We start from the raw sequence: 10974 nt of genomic DNA, 5'->3' as shown, positions 1-10974 counted from the left end.
TTATTCATATGTTATATAAATTTATTATTTTAAGATTATTAATTTATTAACAAATAAAATATTTATTTATAATCTCTTCTATTTATTAATGTATGTTAGTTGAAGTAATACTAAGTTTTTAAGTTTAAATATAAATAATTTATTATTAAAGTATATATTGTTATATCTCATTTAAAACTTTCTTCACGATAGGAAGAGAAATTAAATTAAGTAATAAGATGGGAATGACTCACCTCGAACTTATCCCTTTATAATCTTTTATCGTAAGCCCTTGCACATAATTTCCCAAGCCTAAGGTACAATATGCATTAATCAAACATTAACCTAAATCAACAATGTATATGGAACTTGAAAATCACACTAAATTCTTGATAAAATTTATCTAAATACATTAATAATAGAAAAATAATGACTCAATTTTTATTTTTATTTTACTACTTAAAACTCCATTTTAGACATATAAACTAAAAGGAAAAAAAAACAAGGAATTTGACTCTTACGCAAGCTCAAGCTCTCAACAATTTAGCAAATACAAAAATTTTTGGTAGTTAAAAAAAAAAAAGTTTAATACACTTTACCCTCAACCTATCACTTTCTCTTTTACATTCAAAATCCAACAACTTATCCTCCAAACTTCTTAAGGACCGACCAACTTTGTCCCATCACATTCAAAATCTAACAACTTACCCTCCAAACTTCTTAAAAGCTAACTTTACCCCTTGACACCCTTGATCTTCAAAATCCAACCTACCCTCAAAACTTCTTAAACACACTAAACGGAAATATCATCTACGTCATTTAATAAGCAAGGGTAAAATTGTCATTTGAAACAACCAAAACCCTAAAAGAAGAATTAACAAGCCCAGAAGAAACTCATCTTATGAAAAAAGAACAAAAATAAAATAAAATAAAATAAATTGATAATTATAAGATTTTAAGGTTTTGGGGAGTTAGGGCTTTCGAGGAAGAGGAACAAAAATTGAATTTCCAAAATTTACCTTTTTTCCTAATCTTTCCAACAAAATGAAACGATAAACACCTGAACATCCAAAAAAGACTTGATTTAGTGAAGCATGTGTTTTATGGAAGTTTTTGGGCTTCAATGCTCAGGCCAGTATATGGGCTACGTTGAATGTACAAATTCCTCCAAGCCCAACCCAGCATAGATGGATTATGCCGGTTCAAACATGGGTTTGTCCCAAAACTCAAAAATTTTGGGGCGGGCTGGGTCCAAACTTTGGGCCTAGAGGCCGAAATTTAATCTAAAAAGGGACAATTTTTTAGAACAGTGTTTGTTTTTAGGAACAAAATTCTATTTGAAACTTAAAAGGAAAAACATTTTTCTTAATTTATTCTTTATGTAATTTAAAAGTTTTCAAAGTATTTTTAATCTTTTTTCAAAATGCTATATAAAAAATAATCGAAAACATATTAAATTTAATAATTTATTTTAAAACAACTGTTTTTAGGGTAAATCCTGAAAAGAAATATTTTATGTCCAGAGTTTAATAAATATATTTTTTAAATTAAAAAATTATTATTATTATTTTAAAAAACATAAAACTTTTTTTTTTTTTTTTAAAAGGGTGCAAACTGTAAACACATACGATATTTCAACAGGCTTAAAAGTTAAAAGTGTTAGCCCTAGTCTGGCTCGGCCCTAGTCTTGAAACAGGTATTGACTATTGGGCCACGCCCTACCGTTCCAATTTACAAAAAAAGCCACCGCCCCCTTCGGCTTCCTCTGAATACCGAACCAGTTTCCATTGGAGGGCTCTTCCAAGAATCATACACTCACTCTCTCTTTGCTCTTTGGTTAGGTTTCTCATCTCAGAACAATTTCCTCTGTTTTCCTTTATTTTCTGTATGCTTGTTTAGAATTTTTTTTCGTCCAATATTCCCTTTAATGCATGCTAGTTCGAGTTCTATTTATAAAGCAATATCCCATCTGTATTATTTTTTTGGTTGGGGTTTTTTTTTCTGTAGACCCGAAACCAGGGAATTGCTTCTGTGCAAATTTGGATTCTGGGTTTTGGCTGTTCATTGTTTGTTCGTGGTTTCTAAAATTTAACTAGGAAAAGAAGAGAAAAAAAAAGGAAAAGAATGCTCAATGCAATGGTTTTTGTCGCTCATGTTCCCTAATGCTTTGAATGCCTTGACTATTTCATGTGGGTTTTAGATTATTGATCCTTTTAAATTATCAGCTGTGTTGCTAACCTGGTAGAGGTTGTGTATTATTTGTTTGTTTACTGCACAGTAGGTTTATGATAGGAGAGAATAGCTGGTGATGTGCTTATGGTTTCTTTTGGTTCAAAAGCTTTACCGTCGAGGAGACACAAAACCCATAATTTAACTGAGGATAACTTGATGGCTGGGGAGGACAATTCCTATGGCAGAAGGAAGAAAGACACAAGAAGGAAAGCTGCAAAGGGGTATCGTGAGTTTGAGGGGGATCATCGTCAAAAGGGTTTATCTGGGTGGGGGCCTGATGGAACTGTGAAACCTGAAAAGCCCTTCAAGCACAAAAATACCTCAGAACCAAAAACTTATCGTCTCAGGTTCTGTTTCTTATTCTCTTTCTCTTGTGTGATGAGCTACATTGGTTTTATCTTGTAGTTTTTTAGCTTTCATGAACAAAATGCATGCTTACTATATGGATATTCTGTTGTTGTAATTGACTATTTTCAATGCCAGATGTTATAAGCATGTTTTTGGCTTGAATATACTTGTAGGAAACAGGTGGATCCAGAAATGGCAAAATACTTCTCAGAAATTGCAAATGTAATTGAGGGTAATGAGGTTGATTTGGAGGAACGATCAGTTATTTGTGGTAATGCTCTGGAAGAAGCTAGAGGGAAAGAATTAGAGCTGGCAACTGATTATATCATAAGTCACACTTTGCAAGCCCTCCTTGAGGGCTGTGATGTAGACCACCTTTGTCGTTTCCTTCAAAGCTGTGCAAAGGATTTCCCTTATATTGCCATGGATCGGTCCGGTTCTCATGTAGCCGAGACAGCTCTCAAGTCTTTATCTTTGCATCTTCAGGATAAAGAGTCCTACACTCTTGTCGAAGAGACTCTAGCTACGATATGCAAGGTATCAAATGTTTAAAATATATCAAAATTGAGTTTCTGATTCCTGTATTCTGCGTTGATAGTTACTAATTTCCCAGTAGTGCATATCCAGTTGGTGGGGTACCATTTTAAGAACATTTCTAGCGAGGAATTTCTGAATCTTGTAAATGTAATTACCTAGGAGAGTGGATGTCGTGGTGCACTCACAGGCAAAATAAACTGCTGATAATTACTAGAGAAGTTAATTTCTTTTTTTTGATAGATTATAATTCCTAGAGTAGTTAATATAATTTTGATGGATTTGGTTTACGTAATCTGATCAATTGGCTTTATCTTTTCTTCTTTTCAGGTGATTGTAGTCAATCCTGTTGATGTGATGTGTAACTGCTATGGATCTCATGTTATTCGGAGTCTTCTTTGCCTTTGTAAAGGAGTACCATTAGATTCTCCTGAGTTCCATGCCACAAAGTCATCTACAGTTCTAGCAGAGCGGTTGAATTTCAGGCCACCTCAATTGGATGGAAATGGCGTACCGCATCAACAGGGATTACCAGAATTGCTTAAATTTTTTGTATTAGAGATGTTTAAGTGTGCCCAAAAAGATATTGCAATCCTGCAAGTTGAACAGTACAGCAGTTTGGTTCTCCAGGCAAGTTTCCAATCTCTAATTAACTTACTGACCTGTATTTTCAAGGTATGGTAAGTTCACGCATATTAAGATGCACTGCATAAATAGGAAGATTAAGAAGGCCTTTCTAATCTTGAGAAGTACTTTAAAAATATGTATTGAACATATGGAGGATCGTAGTTTGAATAGTCAAATATCTTTCTAATAGTTAACTGAGTTCAGGAAGCTTAGAAGTCCTATTTGGTGCTTAGTGCCCTTTTCTGAGAAATCCTTTTTTACAAATTGAAAGTGGTGTTTGGATGTTCTTTCTTGGCGAGTTGATTTGTCATGGATGGGATGGGTGAGTTATAAAGTTTTCATTGTATTTTTTATTTCCCTATCTGAGGCACCGTCCTTACCTGTGGTCCTTTCATGTTTTCAATAATTCAGATTGTTTTTTTTTTCCTAATAAGATCTTAGTTTTGCGAATCAGTGCCATAACCAGATACTTCACATTTGATGTTTTGTCATTGTTCAGACAGTTTTGAAGTTACTAGCAGGACATGATGAAGAATTGTGGCATATTATTCCTCTTCTTCTTGGCTGCAAAAAGGAAAATAGTAAGGAAGGAAACTTCATAGAAATAGATGAAGTGCGAAACATTGTTGATTTGATGAAAGAAACTGCATTTAGCCATCTAATGGAGGTGAGTGGCCCATCAACAAGGTTGAATTATGTTTGTATTAATGTGTATTTGAACTTAAAAAGTCATACCTTTTTTTGTGACACAAATGGCCAGAAGACCCCTGGCTTTTATGCATTCAGATTCAGCATAAAAGCCAGGGGTCCTGCTAATTGTTTTCTGATATCGCCTTTTGTGAACTTTTGATTTAAGTGAGTTTTATTTGCATTTTTCAGGTTATTTTGGAAGTGGCTCCTGAAACCTTGTACGATGAGATATTCACAAAAGTTTTCAGGAATTCATTGTTTGAGGTTTCATCTCATCATTGTGGAAATTTTTCTGTTCAGGCGTTAGTTTCTCATGCAAGATGTCAACGTCAAGTACGTGTTCTAGCTTTTTATTGCATATGGCTCCCTTTTCTTTAAGCTCTATGGAAGTGTAGCCAGCCCCTGTTTGAGATTTTCTCCCGTTAACCTTTAAGTTCAACCCAAAATTAGTAAATAGTAGCATTAAGTATGGACCAAACTTCGTCAATATCTTCTTAAAAACTATATCATGTGCAAATAGTGGTGGAGAAGCCATAACATCATTTCTAGGCTTCTAGCAATCACTCAACTTTGACTTGGATTGTTAACTTGGTATTGTTGACCTTCAGAAAGAACCTATGCAGGGAATTGACAGCCATGGTGAACAAGGGAAAAGGGGGATCCTTTGATGAAAACCATTGGAGGCCAAAAAGAAGACATATATTCAGCATTAAACTGCTTCATCTCTAAAGAATAGTGAAGAAAGCCCCAATTGCTGTGTCATAAATCATTTACAGTCCACTTCTAACTACAGTGCTTTGTCAATTTTTTTTTTTTTTTAATAATCCTTAATGCACTCATTACCCCTTGCAATCTGATGTCTAATTTTATGGCTAGTAAATTACATTTACAATTTCCATTTTTCTTGAAGTGGTGTTTTGGGTTTTTATGCACATTGGTTCATTTTGCACAATAGGTGGAGTCCATATGGGAAGAACTTGGTCCAAAGTTTAAGGATCTTCTAGAAATGGGAAGGTCAGGGGTTATAGCTTCTCTGCTTGCAGCAAGTCAAAGGCTTGATACCCATGCACAAAAGGTTTACAACTCAAAGCACCTTTCATCTTCATCTGTGTTAATATCAATGTTTTGGAAACTTTTAAACAGTTTAAGCCAATTGTAAAATTGTAAAATTTATTTTGATAAGCTGTTAAAAAACAATTTTTATTCATAAAACTGACAATCTGAAGTTGATACCCTTGCTCCAAATATATCTAATCAAATCTTGGTTACACTTCATTTTTGTTGGCAGTGTTGTCAGGCCCTTGCTGCTGCAGTATGTCCAGCAAATGAGCCTCCAAAATGTATTGTTCCTCGGATATTATTTCTTGAAAGCTACTTATGCTGTGAAGATAAATCCAATTGGACCTGGCCACGAGGTGTTAAGATGCATGTCTTAGGTTCTCTGATTTTGCAGACAGTTTTTAAATGTCTGAGTGTATGTGAACTTTCTCACCTCTTTTGCATTTGACTTCTGTTTTTTCCCCTAGGTTGGTTTGTTTTTTCCTCCATAACACTATTAGTAGCAATAATTATATGACATCTCATTATATTAGGGTTTTTATGCCTTCTTTTTGTTTTAGGAGTTATGAAATTTTCCTTCTTTCTTCTCACAATAAATTTCATTTCCTATAATGAAAAAACATGCTGAGCTTTGAGTGATGGCATTGGTGATGAATCTTGGTGGAACCATGGAAATGAGAACCTAAAGAAAATTTTCAATTGAAAGGAATTCAACCATCCTGTGGTATCGTGTGTTCTGTTGACAGAGAGTGTTGGATGTTTACTGCATATTCTTTGGCATACAGTGTGTTGTGTTATAGCCATTAAAAACTTAAAGTACATACTATGTCATGCAAACTATGGTTATTGGTTGCTCTTATTTCAGTTGTCCATTCCCCTGGAATCAACTAAAGAAAATAGTCTATTCATGTTGAGCATTTTGTCATTGGTAATAGCCAGGGTTTCAACCCTATGATTAAGATGGTTTGTTTGATGACAGTGTTATAGTAACCTTATCAGTGTTGTTGGCCTTTTTTCTCTTTATGTCATCATTCTAACCTTTCCATTAAAATGTTACAGTATCGGAGATCAATTGTTGGAGTCTCGTATTAAGTTGAATATTTCCAAGTATTTTTTTCTCTTCTGGAACATATTTGGTATTTGTGTCTTAAGTTTGTTTTTATGTGAGGAACACTATAAATTTTTACTTCCCAAATATGATCATAATGGTCCAGATATTTGACACTGCAATTATTCTTCATGTTCGTGTCAATCTGTTATGGGGTTTCAAGAGTGATGCTGGATTACTTGGGTTAAGCGGTTACATGTAATGTATTATGATTTTAGTTTATTCCTAGCAGTATGCCATATCATGAATTTCTGTATTGCAGGGATTTATTCAGCCTTATGTATCAAGTATCACATCCATGGAAACTGACCATGTTCTTGAAGCAGCAAAAGATGCAGGGGGAGCACGTGTTATTGAAGCTTTTCTAAGTTCAAATGCTTCTAAGAAACACAAACAGAGATTAGTTGTGAAGTAAGTTATGCAGCTGTAGTAGTAGCTTGTATTTATTTCAGAAAGTCTTATTTATGATGAGGAACTTTGGTTGGAATGCATCATGGAAACAATTTGAATAACCAAAAATTTGTATGCTTAGTTATTAAAATTCCACTTCATACGTATGCCAGCATGCTGTGATATTTGTATGGGATCCCCTTTTATGTTTTGACCACTTATGTCTCTCAGCATGGTGTGATATATGCAACAAGTAATTGTTAAATAGGGTAAGAAGCAAAGCATCAAGAGGAAAAACTGATTTACTAGGCCTTCATCAATCTCTAAGGCAAATGGCCAAGGTTTTCACTGGAAGAAGCAGTTGACCATGCTAAATTTTTTTTATCAGATCTGATTATTTTTGCCCTCTGACCTTGTGTATGAGAACTAATTCCTTTAAAGTGGTCTGATTCCATTGTTAACGAAAGTTTTATGCTTGAAATTTAAACAAGGTTATAGTGGGGAAAACCAGACCAGCAGTGTTCTCTTGCCCGGCAACCGTTCCGGACTAGAAAGCACCTTTTTTTTTTTCATATAAGAAACTTTAGATCTTTGAAGTTCTTTAGTTTGGACATCATATTAGAAATTTTATTCGGAAACAATTTTTAAATGCTTAGGATTTTGAATTTTATGTTGTTTTACATTGTTATTTATTTATTCTTTGGTCTCTTGTTGTTTATTTGAAGGCTACGAGGACATTTTGGAGAGCTTGCAATGCACCCATCAGGTTCATTTACAGTTGAAAAATGCTTCACTGCCTGTAATGTGTCACTGAGAGAAACCATTATGCATGAGTTGTTAGCTGTTCGAACCGAGCTCTCCAAGACTAAGCATGGCCCTCACCTCTTAAGGAGACTAGATGTTGACAGGTAATATATTGGTTATGTATATTATCATTTCATGGCATACTAATTGAATTTTCTGTCTTTAGTGATGTGCCCCTGACAACTAAATTGAGGATTACATAGCCTTTACAGTGTTTGAAATATTTTTTGAGTTGTAGATGAGTTTGCTGAATGCTTAGACTAACTGAAACTTTAATTGAATTTCCATACCCTAATTAGATACTTTGATTGTACGAGTGTAGAATTTGGTAAACTGATCTACAATGTGTTTGCCTGAAACTTGCAAACTCAAGGGTTGCTCATCCATTGCTCAAATAGAGAAGGTCTTGTTATTGACTGTTAGGTCCTAAAACTTTTGTTTTTTAATAAATGAAGAGTTACTTGAGCCCTGCAGAACGAGGATCACTGCTAATTTTACATATCAACTTCAGCTTTAACTACTATTGATTATTGAGTTTTTAAACCTTGTTTTTAAATGCAATCAATTGAACAGACTAAAAACACAGATTTGTTTCATCAAAATGTGACTGCACTTACTCCTGCCAGTATGAGGCACATAAATACATCAGATTTCCATGTGGTTCAATTTAGGAACCACCTTGGTTTGTATTTGCGTATCCACTCTTTTTATTCTTCCTCACGATTCTCTGTTTCTTGAGACAGGGGTGTGGGGCATCAATTTCTTTAGTGTCTTACGTTTCTCTGGGCATTGCTTAAATAATGCATGAGGAGAAATTGATTATAATTAGCAATGGAAAATGCTAGTTGCACCATCACTTTTATCACTTTGTTTGGTGACAATCAGTGATTGATGGTAAAAAAAAAATTTGCATTTAATGCATTTTTTACTATATTCAATTGCTCCAGCCATCCAACCCGATGGTTAAGGTGGTGGTATATGTAGCACCATGCACCATCCATTCGCCATAGTTGGAGTGATTTATATACATGTTTGCAGTAACAACTTCCCAAAATTTTATGTTCAATTTTCAGAAATCATCCCACCCCCCAACACACACACAAAAAAACAAAATACCTTAACTGATGTTATATAAAGTGGTATAATATTTCTTCGTAGTTGGATCATTTGGAAAGGGTGAAATAGAAGTTATCAGATCAAGAACTTAAATCCTGTTTTATGTGTAGCTTTTTGGAATGGACCAAAGGGGGCTTAGAGGTTAGGTCCATGTCTATGTTTGATTTTGTCGATTGGTTAGGCAGCACGAAAGGGGAGGGAATACATTTTTTTTTTTTGCCCTTTTCTAGTTCTTTGCTTTGCTGCGCACTAGTATACATCCTGTGTACTTTGTGCTGCCTTTTTTGGGGGCTTACTAATATATTGCTCTTTTGCCTATAAAAAAATTGTTGCAGTTTGGCAGTTTATTATTTTTGTTAATCTTTATCTGTGTTCTCTTTTGCCTTTTGCAACAGATTTGCTGCCTGGCCTGATCAGTGGAGGCTGAAACAATCATCAAAAGAATCTGCTTATAAAGACTTTTATGCTACATTTGGCTCTAAAGAAACTCAGTCATCCAAAACTGACAGCTTTGTTGATCCTTCCTACCACTCATCGCACCCAAAGTCAGTAAAAGCAATGAGGAAAGAGATTGACCAGTGCTTGGCTTCAGTGACTAAATTGAATGTTTCTGGGCATAAGCGCCATCCAGAAGGAGCTGAACAGGGCAGTGAAAAATTTTCCAAACAGACTTTGGATGAAGATGTCTTGAAAATAAAAAACAAAGAATCGAAAAAGAAAAAGAATTATGGTTCAATTGAGCATGCCAGTGCAGCAGCAAGGGATAAGGAGCCATCCCAATCTGTTGACAAGATGGAGAAGAAACGGAGCTGGAAGGATGGCCTGTCAAAACCTTTTACAAAGAAGTTGAAGGTCTGAAATGCAGATTACGTAGCTTTTGATCTCTCTTGATCACCCAGTTTTGTATGACTTAACTTAAGCTGCATGACTATAGCTTAATCAGAGAATTTGTTCTTGTTTATATTGTCTAGGCTGGATAGTGAGTTCCCTTGCAAGCATTAGTTGAAAACTGTTGTATATTCATTATAAATTTCAGTACATGTGACTCTTGCAGGACACTAGAGAAGTAAAAACCAGTCTACAGTAGCAAACATGGATGCGAATGTAACTGAAAATTAAATGTAGAGCGATCTTGTTATCTTCAGTGTTTTGCTTCCCTTTCAGTCATCAGTCATCTGATGGAGGGCTGCACCTAGCACAAAAATGTAGCATTGGAGTCAATTATGGAAAGCTGCAAATGGCTGAAAGACCTGAAATTTCAGTTGTTGGTGACAGAAGTTACTTGTTCTGAATGGGATTGGAAGTGCTTGGAGGTATTCTTCTGAAGCTGGACCCTACCTGCTTGGAAGGGAACTTGAACCTGTTGTCCGCATGCAAATCTTTGAGAGCCGGAGGGGAAGAAGATGGTGGAGGGAAGGGAAGGTGCCTGGCGTAGGCTCCATTGGCCCAGAGGCATGGAAAGATTGCAGCAGCAAGAGCAAGAAGAAGAAGACAGCAGGCCTTCATGGTAAGTAGAAGATGGGTTTAGGAGGTTGTGAAGAGATTGAAGGATGGTGGGTTGGTCATTGGTGTTGATTTATGTAATATCAAACTGGGTCACTAGTTTGATCATGTGAAGCATCTTTGACTGCTCCCATGTTGGAACTATACCATAGGATATGGTACCATACTACCATAGTATCAGACGGGTCATGTGACTAGGCACGTGATTGCAACATTAAGGGTTTTATATTATGATTTTGGTCCTGGTGCTTCTGCCTGTCAACCTACTGCAGTTGTTTAATATAAAAAAAGAGGGATTGCCATTGCCTTTGCCTTGTGTCGTTATGCACACCACAGCAAGCCTACATCTTTCCCTCATTCAAACTCAGTCCGAGTTAGAACTTAGAAGATGTTGATTCCTAAGACTTTGCTGTAAGGACCTGCTTCTCCGTTAATATTCAATCCCAAGAAATTTACCCTTTTTTTCAAGTAGGAGAGTTAATGTTTATCCTTAATTTAAATCAGTATTTATTATTAATTTGAATTATAGCAGAGTATAGAGTTTGAATAAAAGTAAAAGATGAATTAGACAAATCACTCCTCAA

General features: G+C 35.4%; 1 protein-coding gene across 5 annotated transcripts; it reads left to right on the top strand.

Moving 5' to 3' along the window:
• The first annotated feature begins 1601 nt into the window (after nt 1–1601).
• Nucleotides 1602–10652, top strand: LOC100248091 (pumilio homolog 23). 5 transcript variants are annotated; one of them, XM_010656062.3, is made up of 11 exons: nt 1602–1815; nt 2258–2558; nt 2733–3096; nt 3424–3723; nt 4220–4387; nt 4600–4743; nt 5366–5485; nt 5699–5884; nt 6840–6988; nt 7693–7875; nt 9283–10652. In XM_010656062.3, the coding sequence occupies exons 2-11, from the start codon at nt 2296–2298 to the stop codon at nt 9743–9745; spliced, it is 2340 nt and encodes a 779-aa protein (XP_010654364.1). In that variant the 5' UTR covers nt 1602–1815; nt 2258–2295; the 3' UTR covers nt 9746–10652. The 5 variants fall into 5 exon arrangements, with proteins under 5 accessions (XP_010654364.1, XP_059595382.1, XP_059595381.1 ...); XM_010656064.3 differs by having other exon boundaries at nt 1620–1815; nt 2318–2558; XM_010656061.2 differs by having other exon boundaries at nt 1620–1815; nt 2261–2558.
• Nucleotides 10653–10974: the final 322 nt, after the last annotated feature.

Source organism: Vitis vinifera, chromosome 9, assembly GCF_030704535.1.
Source record: "Vitis vinifera cultivar Pinot Noir 40024 chromosome 9, ASM3070453v1".
NCBI classification, from domain to species: Eukaryota; Viridiplantae; Streptophyta; class Magnoliopsida; order Vitales; family Vitaceae; genus Vitis; species Vitis vinifera.
Note: the sequence above shows the minus strand (reverse complement) of the source record. Positions and strands in the feature narration are given on the sequence as shown.